The 17,887-nt window shown below is 47.0% G+C and overlaps 1 protein-coding gene across 2 annotated transcripts; it reads left to right on the top strand.

Annotated features, from left to right (window-relative positions):
- Window positions 1-9,335: 9,335 nt before the first annotated feature.
- Ddx39a (DExD-box helicase 39A) lies at window positions 9,336-17,875 on the top strand. Of its 2 annotated transcripts, none has more exons than XM_041663461.1 (11): window positions 9,336-9,465; window positions 14,035-14,246; window positions 14,408-14,535; window positions 15,207-15,299; window positions 15,616-15,799; window positions 16,424-16,542; window positions 16,860-16,991; window positions 17,074-17,183; window positions 17,266-17,410; window positions 17,489-17,636; window positions 17,727-17,875. In XM_041663461.1, the coding sequence occupies exons 2-11, from the start codon at window positions 14,039-14,041 to the stop codon at window positions 17,741-17,743; spliced, it is 1,284 nt and encodes a 427-aa protein (XP_041519395.1). In that variant the 5' UTR covers window positions 9,336-9,465; window positions 14,035-14,038; the 3' UTR covers window positions 17,744-17,875. The 2 variants fall into 2 exon arrangements, with proteins under 2 accessions (XP_041519395.1, XP_041519396.1); XM_041663462.1 differs by lacking the exon at window positions 9,336-9,465 and adding an exon at window positions 9,708-10,406.
- The last annotated feature ends 12 nt before the right edge of the window (window positions 17,876-17,887 follow it).

The following is a 17,887-nucleotide window of genomic DNA, read 5'->3' on the forward strand; positions in this document are numbered from 1 at the left end:
TGGGAGCTGGTGCCCTCTTCTGATCTCTGTGGACATGACACACATGTACTGACACCCATGCAGGCAAAACACCCATTCACATAAAATAAATACACCTGAAAAATCAACAACCAGGAGAGAGGGGGAGCATAAATACTATGGGATAGATTTACCTAACATCAGTATTAAATGTATCACTCCAGGGGCTGAGGCAGGAGAGGTCAAGAGCTCCAGGTCAGCCTGGGCTACTTAGCCTAATTAGTTACTTTACCTCAGAAGGACAAATTGGACTCAGAGCACTTGTCTAGCATTTTTGAGGCCCTGGACTCCATTCCCACCACTATAAAACACAATGAAATAATGTGTTAAGGTAAATAAAATATGGTACTCTAGCACCAGGGAGGCCAAAGCAGGAGGACCAGGCTCTCTAAAAAGCTATCTCTGGGCTGAAGAGATGGCTCAGCGGTTAAGAGCACTGGCGCTTTACTAGAAGTCCTGAGTTCCATTCCCAGAAATCACATGGTGGCTTACAACCATCCATAATGAGATATGGTGCCCTCTTCTGGCCCACAGGCATATGTAGGTGTGTATTACGTAAGTATGTATCATTGTATGCACAATAAATAAATAAATAAATAAATAAATAAATAAATAAATAGCTATCCCTACCCAGCAGTATGTCAGACCCAACAACCCAATAAACTGATAAAAAAAAAAAAACAAACCAGTGGAGCGCATTAACCTAGAGAACTCTCTTCTCCACCCTCCACCATCGCAAGGGCTAAGAATGCTGACAGACAACATCCGGAGCCTGTCTGCCTGGAGACCAGGCTGGCCTCAGACTCACAGAGATCCACTTGCCTCTGTCTCCTGAGTGCTGGGATTAAAGATGTGCACCACCACCACCACCACCTGGTCTCAAAGTGCATTTTAAAAATACCTTCATTTAGCCAGCTGTCTGGCACAGGCCTTTGATCTCAGCACTGGAGAGCCAGAGGCCTGGGATCTCTGTGTGTTCTAGGCTAGTCTGGTCTACAGTGTGAGTTCCAGGACAGCCAGGAGAGAGACCCAGTCTCAAAATAATAATGATGATGATGATAAAGAAATAAAGATGGCTTGATTCATCACTTTCTTTGTTCTGTGATGCTGCTTCTGTGTTGGCCCACCAGACTTTGGGGCAACCTAAATCTATCTATTCCTGAGCCACAGTCACTCACATCTGGCTCCAGAATAAACTATGACTTATTTCCTTTGAGGTGTTTTGGGGTTGACATCTGCCCCCATCATGCAATAATTCACATCAGTTTGGTTTAATAAAGTGCTGATTGGTCAGTAGCCAGGCAGGAAGCACAGGTGAAGCAACCAAACTAGAATGATTCTGAAATAAAATGAAAGGTGGAGACGTAGTCACCAGCCAGACTCAGAGGAAGCAAGAGGAAAATGCCTTACCAAGAAAAGGTACTAAGTCATGTGGCTAAACATAGGCAAGAATTATGGGTTAGTATAAATTGTAAGAGCTAGTTAATAATAAGCCTGAGCTAACAGGCCAAGCAGTTTATAATTAATGTAAGCCTCTGTGTGTTTCTTTGGGACTGAACTGCTGCGGGGCCAGGCAGGACAGAAACTTCCATCTACAGTATAATAGTTGGGCATGACAGCACACACCTTTAATCCCAGATCTTGGGAGGCAGAGGCAGGTGGATCTCTGTGAGTTCAAGGCCAGCCTGGTCTACAAAGCAAGCTGCAGGAAAGCCAGAGCTACACAGAGAAACCCAAATCAAACCAAACCAAAGACACAAAAAAAGCTCAAAATTCTGATAGCAGCAGCTCACAGTCATGAGTTCCTGGCAGGCTCCAGTGACTTGATTCTGGCCCCTCGAGGATTAAGGCTATAGTCACGCTTAACAGGGCTGGGGTGCGGAGGGAGGGAGGACAGAGACTTTATCTAGAATGAGCTAGCTCAGTATTTTTTATTGAATTTATTAAATTGTGTATATGTGTAGAGACAAGCATGCCACCACATATGGCTTGAAGTCAGAGGACAACTTGTGGGAGTAAACTCACAACTCTTCAGCACTCTCTCTTTCCACAACATGTTTTTGTTGTCTTGCATAGCCCAGGCTGAACTCAAACTTAATATATAGCTAAGAATCTTTTTTGTTGTTGATGTTGTTAAGTCAGGGTTTCTCTGTATAGCCCTGGCTGTCCTAGAACTCTCTCTACAGACCAGACTGGCTTTGAACTCAGATCTGCCTGCCTCTGTCTCCTGAGTGCTGGGATTAAAGGTGTGTGCCATCCAATTTATGCAGTACTCAGAGCTTTGAGAATGTAAACAAGACACTTTAACCCATGAATCACCCCTACTGGTTATGTACTGGGATTATGTAGTATTATGAAAACCTCTCCCTGGGCAATGGTGGCCTTTAATCCCAGCACTCTGGAAGCAGAAACAGGCAGATCTCAGATCTCTGAATTTGAGGACAGGGTGGTCTACAGGGAGAGTTCCAGAACAGCCAGGGCTGTAACACAGAGAAACCCTGCCTTAAAAAACAAACAAACAAAAAAATCAATCAAACAAACAAAACATCTCTTACATTCTTAGAGACTGGTGATTTTGGTAGACCTCACAGCCAGAGCTGATTCACCGTAAGGTCATTTGAGACTTAAAACTGCTATCCTACTATGTACTGAGCCTGTCTGTTTAAGAGAAAATGTAAGTTCAGTCTCACTTGCCTTATATTTCCCATGTCAAACTAATGCATAGCTGAAATCTCAAATTATGTACTGGTCTATGGCCTGACCCACAAATAATGCATGTGTGTTTATACATTGGTTATGATAATCATTTGCTGTAAACAACAAATATTGGAAATATGCACCATGGATGTTGAAATCAATATATGGGTACTGCTTGATAAACAATGGATATTTGTAATACTTTTTGTTACCTGGGTCAGTTGGATTTACTGACTTAATCCCTTGCAAACCTTGGTTAAAGATTTCCGTAAAGTAACCCTCATCCCTTCTCCATGGGATCCTCTCTGAGCTGGTCAAAAAAAAGGTAGAAGTGAAGCTCTTTGTTAAGATCCACATACAGGGACAGATTTACAGGACAGCTTTCAGGTAGGAACAGAGGCAGGCCTGAACAGACAGGAAGAGCAGTGTAGAGAATTCAAATCAGGCCTTGCTTTGATTTCTTTCCTCAGTGTGACATGGAGGCATTATAGGTGACTCTGAGTTAATTATTAATTTGTCCAAACCAATTGCACTTTAGGAGACAGGATCTCACTAAATAGCCCAAGCTAATCTGGAATTTAAACTGCTCTTACCTCAGTTTGTCAACAAATGCTGGTATCACAGGCATGAACCACGATCGTGAATGTGTCCTTGAGAACAAAACGTTTCATTTCCTGTTTGTGTGTGTATGTGTGCACATGTGCTGTGGGACAATGATCTTGTACCCCATAAAGATTTATCACTTGTATTGCTTTGATAAAATGCTGATTGGTCAGTAGCCAGGCAGGAAGTATGGACAAGGCAACCAGATAGGAAAAAGAGGTGGGGCGATGAGAACAGGAGATTTCTGAGAAGAGGAAAAGACTCAGTCTGCAGTCATCTCCCAGAGGCAGAGGAAGCAAGATGAGAATGCTGCACTAATAAAAGGTACCAAGCTGTGTGGCTGACACAGACAAGAATTATGGGTTAAGATGTAAGAGTTAATAAGAAGCCTGAGCTAATAGACCAACCAGTTTATGATTAATGTAGACCTCTGTGTGTTTCTTTGGGACTGGACGGCTACAGGACCAGGTGAGACAGAAATCTCTGTCAACAAATGGCGTGAACGTGGACAACTAAATCCACTTAAAACCTGAGAGAGCTTGGGAAGGAATTCTAGTCACAAAAGAACAGAGTTAAGTGTGGCTTCTTGGTAGCAGCATTTTCTCAGATGGGCTCTGTTTGCTAGAGGCAAGTGTTTCTCATTTAAGAGAGACTTCCTGACTCAGCTTTAGCTGCAAAAACCTTGCAGCCCTTTCAAGAGGTCCTGCCACAAAATACTTAAATGGTATTTATGAAGCTATAGAGTTGTGGCAATAAACATGGCTCCTGCCAGTACCTCTGCCATGAAGCTAGACTCTCAGAAAGCTAAGGAATGGTCTGATCCAGCCAGCAAAGCCACAGCTTTAATTCTAGCCATATTGCTTAGCAAATTAAAGACTCATTTGGTCAGAAAAAGAGAGATATACAGTAAAGATAGATTTAGATGAAAAAAACCTATAAACAGTTTAGAGTGTGTTTAAAAATATATGTAGGCTTGGAAGAGAAAAGAAAAAAGGATCAATTCCTTAAAATAAAAAAGAAAGAGAGTAGTTGGGTGTGGTGGCACACACCTTTAATCCCAACACTTGGGGAGGCAGAGACAGGTAGATCTCTGTGAGTTCAAGAACAACCTGATTTACAGAGTGAGCGTCAGGACAGCCAAAGATACATAGAGAAACCTAATCTCAAAAAACCAAAAATTAAAAATAAAAATGAGTTTAAAATATAGCCACATAAAAATGGAAAATACACAGAGAGTCTGGATACTGTACACTATTGTGTTGTCTTTGAATTGTTTGATGGCTGAGGAAAAAGCAAAAGCTGCTAAAAAAAACATTTGATTATAAATTTCTGGATTAATCTAACATATATATTTTGAAAATGCCTTGACTTCAAAATTTAAGTCAAAAGTTATGTTACTTTGGAGAAGAGATTTTGCTTTTGTTTCCACAGGAAATGAGAGGGTGTGGATTCATTCTGGGCTAAGAAAAATCATGTTTGATCAAGGAGACCTCCTGAGAAATCTCCAGTAGGAGCAGATGGCCCAGATATTTGAGTTCTACTTCCAGAACAGCCACAAGACTGCTGGCTGAGATGATCAAGCCTCACAGAATATTTCAGTCAGGACTTGACCATAATTCTAAATTTTCTTTAGGTCCCTGTAAGATTATCAGTTCCCCAATCAGCAGGAATTAGCCTGGAAAACTATACCCACATTTCCCAAAAAAAAAATGGATTATGGGCCGGGCGGTGGTGGCGCACGCCTTTAATCCCAGCACTCGGGAGGCAGAGGCAGGCGGATCTCTGTGAGTTCGAGACCAGCCTGGTGTACAAGAGCTAGTTCCAGGACAGGCTCCAAAACCACAGAGAAACCCTGACTCGAAAAACCAAAAAAAAAAAAAAAATGGATTATGGATGTTTGTCTTTGTTTAGACTGTTGGTTACAAATTGTTATGGATAATGGTCTGGAAAAAAAGCTAAATAAAGGAGATTAGATTCAGAATTCTTGTTTTGAAAAAAAAGTGGAGGAGTGCTGTGGGACAATGATCTTCACAACAGACCTCTGTGTGTTTCTTTGGGACTGAACGGCTGCAGGACTGGGCTGAACAGAAACCTCTGGCAACATGCATGCATACCTGTGCGAGTCATACGACTATCAAGGATCCATTCTCTCCTTTGTCAACCTTTATGTAGTTTTCAGAGAATTAAAGGCTTTCAGGCCAACCTGGGCTACATGAAACCCTACCTCAAAAAGTCAAAACCAGAGCCAGGAAGCAGTGGTGCAGGCCTTTAGTCCCAGTTCTGGGAGGCAGAGGCAAGCAAATCTCCAAGTTTGAGGTCAGTCTGGTCTACAGAGCAAGTTCCAGGACAGTCAGGACTACACAAAGGAACCCTGACTCAAAAATCAAATAATAATAGTAATAATAATAACAAAATAAAATAGGAAAAAAAATCAAAACCAGGGCTGAAGTGTCGGCTCAGTGATTAAGAGCCTTTGCTGCTCTTGCAGTGGACAGGGGTTTGGTTCCCAGTATCCATGTGACAGCTCATAATCACCTGTAACTCCAGTTCCAGGGAATCCAGTGCCATCTTCAGACCTCTGGTAGACCAGGCACACATGTGGCACACATAATATATGCAGACAAAAGGCTCATACACATAACATGTTGTGGGAATTCAGTCCAATAGGCAATTGTATTGGGGCAGCTTGGCCCAATGGGTGTGATCTTCTCTTGGGATACTTGATCCAATAAGAACTGGGCGCAATGGGGTCGCACGGACAGTGTAGGAGCTGGCAGAGCCACAACTTGGAGTTTGAAGTCAGCTTGGTCTACAAAGAGAGTTCCATGACAGTCAGTGCTTCACAGACAAACCCTGTCTCAAAAAATTAAAATAAAATTAAATAAAATAAAGCTAGGTGTGATGGCCACACACCTTTAATCCCGGCATTGACAGCTAGAGCCAGGATCCATTATGACCTACATGGTATGTTCCAGGTCAGCCAAGGTTGAATAGTGAAACCCTCTCTCAAAAGTAAATAAAATAAAAATGAGGTGTAGTGGCCTACCCATTTAATCCCAGGACTCAAGAGGCAGAGACAGACAGATCCTGTGAGTCTGAAGCCAGCTTGGTCTACATAGAGAGTTCCAAGCCAGCCAGAGGTACATGGCAAGACCCTGTTTCAATAAACAAACAAATAAATAAATAAATATAAACAAAGGACCAATGAGATGGTGGTACTTGCTGCCAAGCCTGGACGACCTGAATTTGATCTTCAGGACTCCCTGACTTCCATACACACTCCTTCCCCCTCAAAAACCAGGGAAATATAAAAATAAATGACCCCATGTGTGTCCCCATCCTCCCAAATGATAATGGTCTAATCATCTGAAAGTGTAAGGAAACCCCCAATTAAATGCTTTCTTTTATGAGTTGTTGTGGTCATAACTGGGAGTAGTTTCGGTTCTGCAGGGATGGAAATGATTCAGGCATACTGGGCTAGTGCTGTCTTTGAGTTGTAACCCAGATCTCTTTGGACATTTTTCTTTTCTTTTCTTTCCTTTTCTCTTTTTTTCTTTCTTCCTTTCTTCTTTCTTTTTTATTTTTATTTGAGACAGTGTCTCTTCATAGCTCTGGCTATCCTGGAATTTACTGTGTAGACTAGGCTGGCCTCAAACTCAATAATACTGCCTGCCTCTAACTATACTATGTAGATCAGGCTGGTTGAACTCACAATTCTCTGCGTCTGGATTGTTGGGATTAAAGGAGTGTGCCACTATGGCGTGGTTTTGTTTTTGAGATTGAGTCTTACTATGTAACCCTAGCTGTCCTGGAACTCACTATGTCAGCTAGAGTCCACTGCCTCGCTTCAGCCTCCCAAGTGCTAGAATTAAAGGTGCTTTAAATTTTTTTCTTCAATATAAGTGTGGAACACAGGATCTTGTGAATGCTACCTAAGTGCTCTGCCACTGAGTTACACCCCAGCTCTCGGTAAAGTTTTGTTAACGACCGGGTGATGGTGGCACACACCTTTAATCCCACTCTTGGGAGGCAGAGGCAGGCAGATTTCTATGATCTCGAGGCCTGCGTGGTCTACAGAGAGAGTTCCAGGACAGTCAAGGCTATGCAAAGAAACCCTGTCTGGGGAGTTGGGAGGTAGGTAGGGGGACAATGACTACATCAAAGCACCCAGTTTGGAATCTCCAGTTGACAGGGGAGCATTCCAGCCCCTCCACCCCAGTATGCTAAGCAGCAGCTCCCTGTGGAGATCAGCGGCTCCTCCTGGGAGATGCCCTGGATGAACCCACACCCCACCTCCCACCCCCGTGGTTCTCTCTCCTGGATTTCTCTTCTCTTGGAACCACCTGACAATACTTTGCTTAGATTAAATCTGGATTTATGAATTCTTAATTCCGGCTCGGTTTGATTGGCTGTGTCAGCGGAGAGCTTTAATACTGGGAACAGAAACCATCCACAAGTTTTGTTCATTACTGTCCAAGGCAGGCCTGGTGGTGGTCTCCAGTGATCCCAGCTACGAGTGTCTGAAGAAAGAAAGAAAGCAGGGTTTAGACATTAGCAGCTAGAGCAGGCTTTATTTTACCTGGTAAATGTTCTCTGTATCTGACTACACCATGACCAGGATGTAGCACCCAGCAACACAGTGACCAGAGTTCCAGACAATGCAGACCACGTGTGCTTTAAGACCCGGTTTGTTTTTGTAGCTAAAGATGGGGAAGGGAGAAGGGGGTTTCACAGGGACAGAATGGGGAAGTTTTTCTATAAGGTGGATTTGAGGCTGCAGGGTCTGTTGTCTCTTTCTGTAATGTCCAAATAGCTGGCTTCCTGGAGCTATGAGCTCAGTTTAGAACCTCCACTTTTTTTTTTTTTTGGAGGGGATTCTTTTACTAGGGAAGATGAGCCCATTGTGTACAACGTAGGAGTAAACGTTTTGTTTTTGTTTTTGATTTTTTTAAAGGTTAAAAAAAAGTTGGGCCACCTCTACCTTTAAAATGATTAACTGACAAGGCTGGGTTGGCAAAGATCTATGGCATCAGAGAAATTACAGGCCTTAAAATAGCTGGCTCAGAAGAAGCTAAGTGCTCAACATATTTTTTGGCGGGTGGAGACTTTTTATGACTGCTTCTATTTCCTTAGGGGTTATAAGTATATTTATGTTGTTCATTTGGTCTTGATTTAATTTTGATATGTGGTACCTTTTCAGAAAAAAAATTCATTTCCTTTAAATGTTTCAATTTTGTGAAGTACATGTTTTTTTTTTTTTTTTTTTGGTTTTTCGAGACAGGGTTTCTCTGTGGCTTTGGAGCCTGTCCTGGAACTAGTTCTGTAGACCAGGCTGGTCTCGAACTCACAGAGATCCACCTGCCTCTGCCTCCCGAGTGCTGGGATTAAAGGCGTGCGCCACCACCGCCCGGCAAGTACATGTTTTTGAAGTATGATCTGATCATTCTCTGGATTTCTGAAGTGTCTGTTATTAAGTTCCCCTTTTTATTTTTGATTTTGTTCATTTGACTATTTTCTTTTTGCCTTTTGGTTAGTTTGAATAAAGCTTGGCTTATCTTACTGATTTTCTCAAACAAACAAACAAAAAAGTTGGGGCCAGGCGGTGGTGGCGCACACCTTTAACCCAAATATTCAGGAGGCAGAGGCAGGTGAATCTGTGAGTTCAAAGCTAGCCTGGTCTACAGAGCGAGTTCCAGGGCCGCCAAGACTACACAGATCCCACGACAGCCAGGAAACTACACTTTAAAAGGGTAGGGCACAAGCATGGGCAATTAACAGGCCGTTGCCAGTACTAAATATGGCAGCATCCACTCAGGGCTCAACTCACCTCACGTGACGGGGCGGAGCTTATGATTCGCTCAACACCCCCCCCCACACACACACCCGGACACGCCCACTTCTGGATTGCCCAATGAACCTGAGTTTTTTTAGGCACGCCCTTTCGTCCCTTCCACCAATAGCCGGCCGACAGCGTCCTTATAATCCAATCGTCATTTCCCTTCTCCGTTGAGTGATAAGACAGCGGCCCAGTGAGCAGGACTCGAGTCGGGCTCCAGATAGGAAGCGTTGCAGCTCGCGTCCAGAGGCGCGACGTACAAGCCGCCGGGCGGGTCTCTTCGCAGCTCGCGGACGCGAACCGGGCGACAGGTAAGTGGTGGGTTCCGAGCTCGGGCCGCGGTGCGGGGCTGTGGGTTTGCTGAAGCGGACGCCGCAGTGCAGCGGGAGGAGCCGGCGCGAGGCGGCTGGGCGGTTAGGCACCCACCTCGATTTGGCAGCCGTTGGGGTCCCTTGCGCATGCGCCAGGGGCGGGCCAGCCGTTAGTGCGTCGGCTTCCGGGAGCGATGTCAGGGCTGCACCCCGACTCCCGCCTGTGTATGGTGGCGGGATCGAGGCAGAGGGCGGTTTCACGCTGGAGTTCGGGACGACCCAGGCTTCGGCTTCGCGAGTTTGCAGTCACCTCCCTCCCATGTGGCTCTGCCGCTCCCCCGGCCGGCGTGGCGACCCACCGGAGCCCGATTCTTCACCCGGGGTCGCTTTCCGCGTGTGAGCCGGTCCAGCCCGGTTGCAGCTCAGCTTCCCTGGACCTGATTGGAACTTGTTTGGGGCAGCCACTTCCTGGGTTCACTTCTTTCATTTTCTGTCCCTGATAAAACCGAGGCCTGTCGCATTTGGGGGTATCCGCTCCAAGTAGCACCCCAACCCGTTCCTGGAACATTTGGTGTTGGTGTATCAGATCTCGTTTTTCGAGACAGGATCTCTCTACAAAGTCCTGGAATTCATTATGAAGACCAGATCAGCCTCGAACTCACTGAGATTCACTTGCATCTGCCTCCAGAGCTCTGGGATTAAAGACGTGTGCCACTTGGTCCCTCTTCACATTTATTCCTTAAATAGCACAAGAAACGTTTTTAGAGCTATATTGCCTAAAAGCATGAGGGGCCATAAGATAGGTTCTCGTTGAGTCGAGGCTGTCCTTGAACTTTTAATTTGTGTGTGTGTGTGAACGAGTTACTTGTGTGCAGGTGTTCCTGGAGGCCGGAAGAGGGAGTCGAACTTCCTGTACCTGGAGTTAGAACGTGGTTGTTAGGGTAGGTTGAAAGTTAGGTTGAGAACACTAACTCAGGTTGTCTGAAAGCAGCATTTTAACCGCTCCGCCCCCTCTCCTGGCTAGTCTTGAACTCTTAAGATTTTTGTTGTCGTCATTGAGACAGGATCTCACTCTGCAGCCTTTGCTGGCCGGAATTCACAGGGTTCTGCCGGCCCCAGCCTCAGGCATTTTTTAAAGTTCATTTTAAATCCCTGCAGCTGTGACACAAGCCTTTAATCCCAGCACTCGGGAGGCAGAGGCAAGCTGATCTCTGAGTTCGAGGCCAGCCTGGTCTACAAGAGTTAGTTCCAGGACAGGCTCTGAAAACTCTCAGGGGAGTGAGGGAAAGTGTTAATTTTAATATATGCTTGGCATTGCTTAGAAATTTAAGCACACATGTCCTGGGCTGTCTAGCTTCTCTCTCCTAGCTGTCTGCTTTAGTCCTGTCGCTGGGGTCTGGTGCTTTAGTGACTGATAAACTTTTTTTTGAAGATTTTATTATGTATACAGTGTTCTGTCTGCACACTAGAAGAGGACACCAGATCTCATTACAGATGGTTGTGAGTTGCCATGTGGTTGCTGGTACTTGAACTTAGGACCCCTACAAGAGCAGCCAGTGCTCTTAACCTGGCAGTGCTCTCCAGCCCCCACTGATAACTTTTGAAGGCATTTTTATTTTGTGTATGTGTGTAGATCAGGGCCATTTGTCAGTTCTCCGCTATGTGGAGTTTGGGGAATCGTACCTTTACCTACTGGGTAGTAAGTAACCTTTCTTGATGGGCAAATGTCCTGGAGCTCAGAGATCCTGCCTCATCCTCTTGAGAACTGGGATCAAAGGTGTGTGCCACCACACCTAACTGAGGAGAGCTTTTTAAAATTGATGCTAAAAGGAAGTACACGTCTGAAGAATAAGCACCCGACTAAGTGTGCGTTGGAGAGGGGAGGTCATGACCGTGTGCAGGCAGCAACTGCAATAATATAAGGTGTGTGTGGGGTTTGTTGTTAAGATAGGATCTCATTGCAGTCCTGGCTGTGTAGACAAGGCTGGCCTGGAACTCACAGAGATCTGCTTGCTTCTGCCCTGAGTGCTAGGATTAAGGATGTGTGCTACCACCTGGCATTATGAAAATATTTTATTTGATGGTGGTGGTGACCAACAACTTAATCCCGGCACTTGAGAGTGGGAGGAAGATCTCTGAGTGTACAGAGCGAGTTCCTGGACAACTAGGGCTACACAGAGAAACCCTGTCACAAAAAAGAAAAAAAATGAAGCATTGGTTTATGTTGCATTGTGGATGTGCACTGAGAACAGTGCAGAATGAAGGATTGAAGAAGTGAAAGGCCATGTGATGCTGTCTGAATCTGTTTATAGAAAATGTCCAGGAAAAGCTAGTCTTCAGAGATGAGAAGCAGATTAGTGGTTCTGGGAGGTAGGTGGAGGCTAAAGGGTAGAGGTAGTTTCACTTTTGTGGTTGGGGATGAAGACCAGGGCCTCTCACATGCTCCGCATCTACCCCTGAGCCACACCTCCAGACCCAGAGTCTTTTTTTTTTTTAAGTTTATTCATTTTATTTTCTGTGACCGTTTTGCCTAAATACATTTATATTTACTGAGGGCATGCTTTATGACTGGAGGTCAGAGAGGACATTGGGTCTCCTGGAACAGGAGTAAACCATGTGGGTGCTGGGAATCGAACCCTAGTCTTCTGAAACTTAACCACTGAGCCATCTCTCCAGTCCATCAGGTTTTCTCTTATAAAGGTGGTGGCGTATGTTAGAGTTGATTGTGCTGATGCCGACATGTTTGTTGACTCCTAAATTATGTACTTTGGAGAATTGTATAGCATTTTACTGTTTTCAGTAAAGCTGTTCCAATTTTAAATAAAAAAGGCCTTCACCTTGGGGCCAGCATGGTTTCCTATGTGAGAAGTGACTAGGTAGACATGACTGGATTTGGTGAGTGGGCTTGCTGGACAGGATTTGCTGCTCAGTCAAGACTGTCTCTGAGAATAGAATAACTTTCTGAGATGGATGCGGCCTCGAGGAGAAACAGAAATCTTTGCCCTAGGCCTTTTGAATTCAACTCCTAAGGGTATGGGAAGATAACTGAGAACTGGTCTGGAGTGGAAAGGCATATGACTGGAAACAAAGTTGGGACCTTAGCATAGACGTGACTGAATTTGGATAAAGTCAGAGGGAAGAAAGAGGGCCAGAAGTGGGTCTAGTATGTTAGCGTCTGACCTCAGCAGACCAGGGACAACAGTAGATGAGCCTGGCTGGTATATGCCTTGTACTTGGCATTTGAGGAATTAATGAAGTGAGCGGGGAGCTTGTCCCCTGTGGATTCCATTTAGCATCTCAGCTGGCTGGCTTTCTTGCTTGCCTGGCCCAATGGGAACCCTTTTCATAAAAGCACTTAATGATTCCCCTGTGTTGACCACAAACAGCCAGGGTGGGGTGGGCAGGGCAGGGCAGGGCAGATGCTGCCTGCTCCCTTGCCACCATTCCTTTCTCAGCACCCAGGCAGCCACAACTGCAGGTCCTAGGTCTTGCTTCATTCAGGTTCTGGGAGGTCCTTGGAGGGGATGGGTCTGAGGAGCCTTATTAGTGCTGAAATTTGAATGTCAGGGAGGGCACATTAATCAGGCAAGGTGGTGTCTGCCTGTAATTCAGAAACTTGTAAGGCAAAGACAGGAGGATCACTGCAAGTTCTGGACCAGCCTATATATATAGTAAGATCTTTTGTATTTTTTTAAAGATTTCTTTATTTATTATATATACAATATTCTGTCTGCATGTTTGCCTGCACACAGTAGAGGGCATCAGATCTCATAGCCGTTGTGAGCCACCATGTGGTTGCTGGAAAAGCAGTCAGTGCTCTTAACCTCTGAGCCATCTCTCTAGCCCTATTAAGATCTTTTAAAAAACAAAACAAAAACCTCACAAAGAAAGGGAGGAATTCCTCAGTTAGTGAATGCTTGTCAAGGAGACACAAGCCCCAGCATGATATTAAAAAAGGAAAAAAGTGAGGTGGCATACACCTGTGATCCCAACACTTGGGAGGCAGAGACAGGCAGATCCCTATGACTTCGAGGCCAGCCTGGTCTACATAGCAAGTCTCGGACAGCCAGGGTGATGTAGTGAGATCTGTTTCAAAAACAAAAGTTGAGTGTGCAGAGACTTAGGAGCAGGGCATCCTTGGGGTGGAAGGATGGTCTGATGAGATGAAGAAGGGGGAAGGAATCAGAGGCCAGGCCAGGAGGTGTGATCACTATCACGTATTTTATCTGTGGTGTTGGGGACAGAACCTGCTAGGTAAGTGCTCTATCACTGAGCCTCATCTCCAGCTGTAATGTGGGATTGGTATTTCACTGAAGACCTTAGCATGCTTGACGGTGGTGGCATTGGATGGGGGAGTGCGGTATGTAGCAGATGAGAGGTTGCTGGGAGGGTGGTGATGAGGGGCAGTATAGGCCAAAGTGGGAGGCACTGTGTAGGCACACCACTGAGCTCTGCCTGCTTAAGGGTTTGCCCTGCCAACCCCTTTCCTGACCTGCCTTCTCTACCAAGTGGATTTTCCTGCCTGCATCTCAGCTTCATCTCTGCCTTCCCTCTGCCTTCTGTTCTCAGTGCCATGGCAGAACAAGATGTGGAAAATGAGCTTTTGGACTATGATGAAGATGAAGAGCCCCAAGCACCCCAGGAGAGCACTCCAGCTCCCCCAAAGAAAGATGTCAAAGGGTCTTACGTGTCCATTCACAGTTCCGGTTTCCGGGACTTTCTGCTGAAGCCGGAGCTCCTGAGAGCCATAGTTGACTGTGGCTTTGAGCATCCTTCAGAGGGTATGTTTCCCTGGTGTCACCCCCCTCCCAGCCACACCCGCCCCACGAGTCAGTTATCAGCAGTCCCTGTGCAAGTAGGTGGCTGGTACCTGACCTCTGCCAGAGGAGTGTGTAGGGAGGCAGCATCCAGTCTCTTACTCATTTACCCTTTTCTTCCCCAGTCCAGCATGAGTGTATTCCCCAGGCCATTCTGGGTATGGATGTCCTGTGCCAGGCCAAGTCTGGGATGGGTAAGACAGCTGTGTTTGTGCTGGCCACCCTGCAGCAGATCGAGCCCATCAATGGCCAGGTAAGGGTGTGGGTTTCTTTCTGGGCTGGGATCCCATGTGTGCAGCTTTGGGTGTCATGAAACTTTCATAGTCTCTGTGTACTTTTGATTTTAAGCTGGGGATTGAAGCTATAGTGACAGTAACAGTCCCCAGTGTTACTGCTGATTTGTTAAGCAGGTGTTCTAATACCACCATTGTAGGTCAACTACAAGGTCTTAAGAGTTATACTTGAGTCCAGGATAGGAAGCTGAGGCAGGATTGAGAGTTCCAAGCTATGGGAAGACTCTGTTTAACAAAGAATGTCAGGTTGGGGTGTGCTGGAGTTTGACTGTGTGGTAGAGCTCTTGAGTGGCATGTGTGAGGCCGTGGTGTGTATCCTTGGGTGGGTGGGTGTCTTTTTCAGGGCCTGGCACGAGTGTGGTGAGGGCTATGCTGTGGGTGGGTGAGAAGACATGCCATCCTGGGGTAACCCTTTCGTTGCTACCTTTCTGTTCCTGGCCTCTTGAGGGAAACAGGCTTTAGTTGCCATGAGAGAGTTTGAGGAGGATAGGTAGGCTTAAGGAGAAGGTGGAGATAGATGTTCGGGCCTTCAAGCAGCTGTGTGGAAGGAACTATCGTGATAGGCACACCGTGTGTTGGGGTGGATAGGTGTGGATTCTGGGAAAGCATGTGTTTCTTGCCTTCTCTACAGGTATCAGTACTGGTCATGTGCCATACAAGGGAGCTGGCCTTCCAGATCAGCAAGGAATATGAGCGCTTCTCTAAGTACATGCCCAGCGTTAAGGTAAGCCTCCTCGGGTGCTGTGTTGGGTCATGCTGGCCTCAGCTCCAGCCCAAGAGGCATTTATCAAGCTTAAGGTTAGTGGTAATTTGTGTTCTTAAGTCTGATGAATTATGCCCAGCCTCCACAGGCTTGTGCTGGTCCCAGGTGTCTCTTTTCATCAGAGCTAGCCTCTCAGGCTTGCCCCTGCTCTTCGGGCTTGCCTGGGTTTTGAGAGAGTGGGGCTGGTGTACCAGATGCCCCCAGGATGGGTGGAGCCTGTGCTGCAAACATTACTGATCCCAGAAAGGTGAAAACAGCTCCTTTTCTGTCCCCATAGGTATCTGTGTTCTTTGGGGGCCTTTCCATTAAGAAAGATGAAGATGTGTTGAAGAAGAACTGTCCCCATGTTGTGGTGGGGACACCAGGCCGGATCCTGGCACTCGTACGGAGCAGGAGCCTCAACCTAAGGAATGTGAAGCACTTTGTGCTAGATGAGTGTGACAAGATGCTGGAGCAGCTGGGTGAGCATCCCACTGGCCTGCCCAGCCAGTTCCCCACTCAGAGTCACGGCAGTTTTCTAGGGGGCCTGATGGATGGGACAGTGGGTCACATGGGTGGCCAGAACTCAGGGCTCCTGGGAGAAGCCTAAGGGGAATGTCCAGTGTTGACAGAGTATGCGCTGCTTCTGAGCCCAAGTTGAGTGGAACCATAGGCCCCATGAGTTGCCATCCCTTTAGGACATGTAGGCATACCCAGGGGATCTGGAGGAATAGTGTGGCCTCTGCCACCCATCGGGGGCTGGGAGAGATGGGCATGTGTCCTGGGAAGCCACTGCAGCTCTCACGCCAGCGGGTGTCTCTGCCTCAGGCTCCCTTTCCCGAAGCATGGCTCAAGGCGCACTGGCAGAGCCGCTCCATGCTGGCAGCGAGTAAGTGGACCGCGGCTCCTCCCATGCCTGCGCTCCCGCACGCCCGCCCATCCGAGCCCAGCCCCTCAGGCAGCGGGGGACACCCCTGGGCCCACTCCACCATGACCATGGTGCCAATGTTCTCTGGCCCAGGTTGGGGAGGGCTGGTTCCTCTCTGGTGTGGGTCTGCTCAGTCAGACAGGACACTCAGCTTGTTGTATGTTGGCATCCCATCCAGACATGCGCCGGGACGTGCAAGAGATCTTTCGCCTGACACCCCATGAAAAGCAGTGTATGATGTTCAGCGCCACCCTGAGCAAGGAGATCCGGCCAGTCTGCAGGAAGTTCATGCAGGATGTGAGTAGGGGATGGCCCGGCTAGCCACCTGCCAACAACTGAGGGCAGCAGCTTTGGCTCTCCCAGGGCCTGAGCCACTCCACGACACACCAGCCTCACTTCCTCTGGTTTGTCAGACTAGGAGCTGAGAGTGCTCTGCACCCGAGCCAGAGCAGAGCTTACATCTGGCTTTTGGGAGGGAATTGTTTACTGAGGTTGGATGCAACAGGCCCTCTGGAAGTCATACTACAGAGGAACTGTTCCCTGGAAGGTTCCGGGCACATGAGATGCCCAGAAGTGAGCCCTACTTGCTCCTTCCTGCTTCCTTTCCTATACAGCCCATGGAAGTGTTTGTGGATGACGAGACCAAGCTCACACTGCACGGCCTACAGCAGTACTATGTCAAGCTCAAGGACAGCGAGAAGAACCGGAAACTCTTTGACCTCCTTGACGTCCTAGAGTTTAACCAGGTGATGTTCCTACTTGCCCACACCAAGATCTGGGACCATGGGTGATTCTCCATGGGCCTAACTAGCATTCTCTTTTCTTGAGGTGGTGATCTTTGTCAAGTCTGTGCAACGCTGCATGGCCCTGGCCCAGCTCCTAGTGGAACAGAACTTCCCAGCCATTGCCATTCACCGAGGCATGCCCCAGGAGGAGCGGTGAGTGCATGATGTCCACCATGGCCAAGGGTGCCCCTGGGACCCACCTGTGTTTGATGTCTCTGTTTGTCTCCCACTCTAGCCTGTCCCGCTACCAGCAGTTCAAAGACTTCCAGCGGCGCATCCTGGTAGCTACCAATCTGTTTGGTAGAGGTATGGACATTGAGCGAGTGAACATCGTCTTCAACTATGACATGCCAGAGGACTCAGACACCTACCTTCACCGGGTGAGTGAGTGCCCCCTCCCAGTGTGGGTGGATCAGGGCCCTCCCTTTCTCAGATCTGCTGACCCCATCTCCCTGCAGGTGGCTCGTGCTGGTCGCTTTGGTACTAAAGGCCTGGCGGTCACTTTTGTATCTGATGAGAATGATGCCAAAATCCTCAATGATGTTCAGGACCGGTTTGAAGTGAATGTGGCAGAGCTTCCAGAAGAAATAGATATCTCTACATACAGTAAGTTGCTAGGGCCATTCTGGGCACAGGAGAGCTGGGCTTCCAGAGCAAGGCCCCTCCTCCCTCACTGCCTCACTCTTGTCTTTACAGTTGAACAGAGCCGATAACCATACGTGTAACCAAGTACCACGGCCACCTTTCCCACCTGCTGCTCCAGATCCTCTTCCTAGATAATAGATGGGTGTATCTTTTTATTGTTCCAAAGCTGTAGTTATGTAAGAATAAAGTTTTATTGTGGACTCCTGGCTCCC

Source organism: Microtus oregoni, unplaced genomic scaffold (genome assembly GCF_018167655.1).
Source record: "Microtus oregoni isolate MIOR12 unplaced genomic scaffold, Mior012 000014F_ref0000157, whole genome shotgun sequence".
NCBI classification, from domain to species: domain Eukaryota; kingdom Metazoa; phylum Chordata; class Mammalia; order Rodentia; family Cricetidae; genus Microtus; species Microtus oregoni.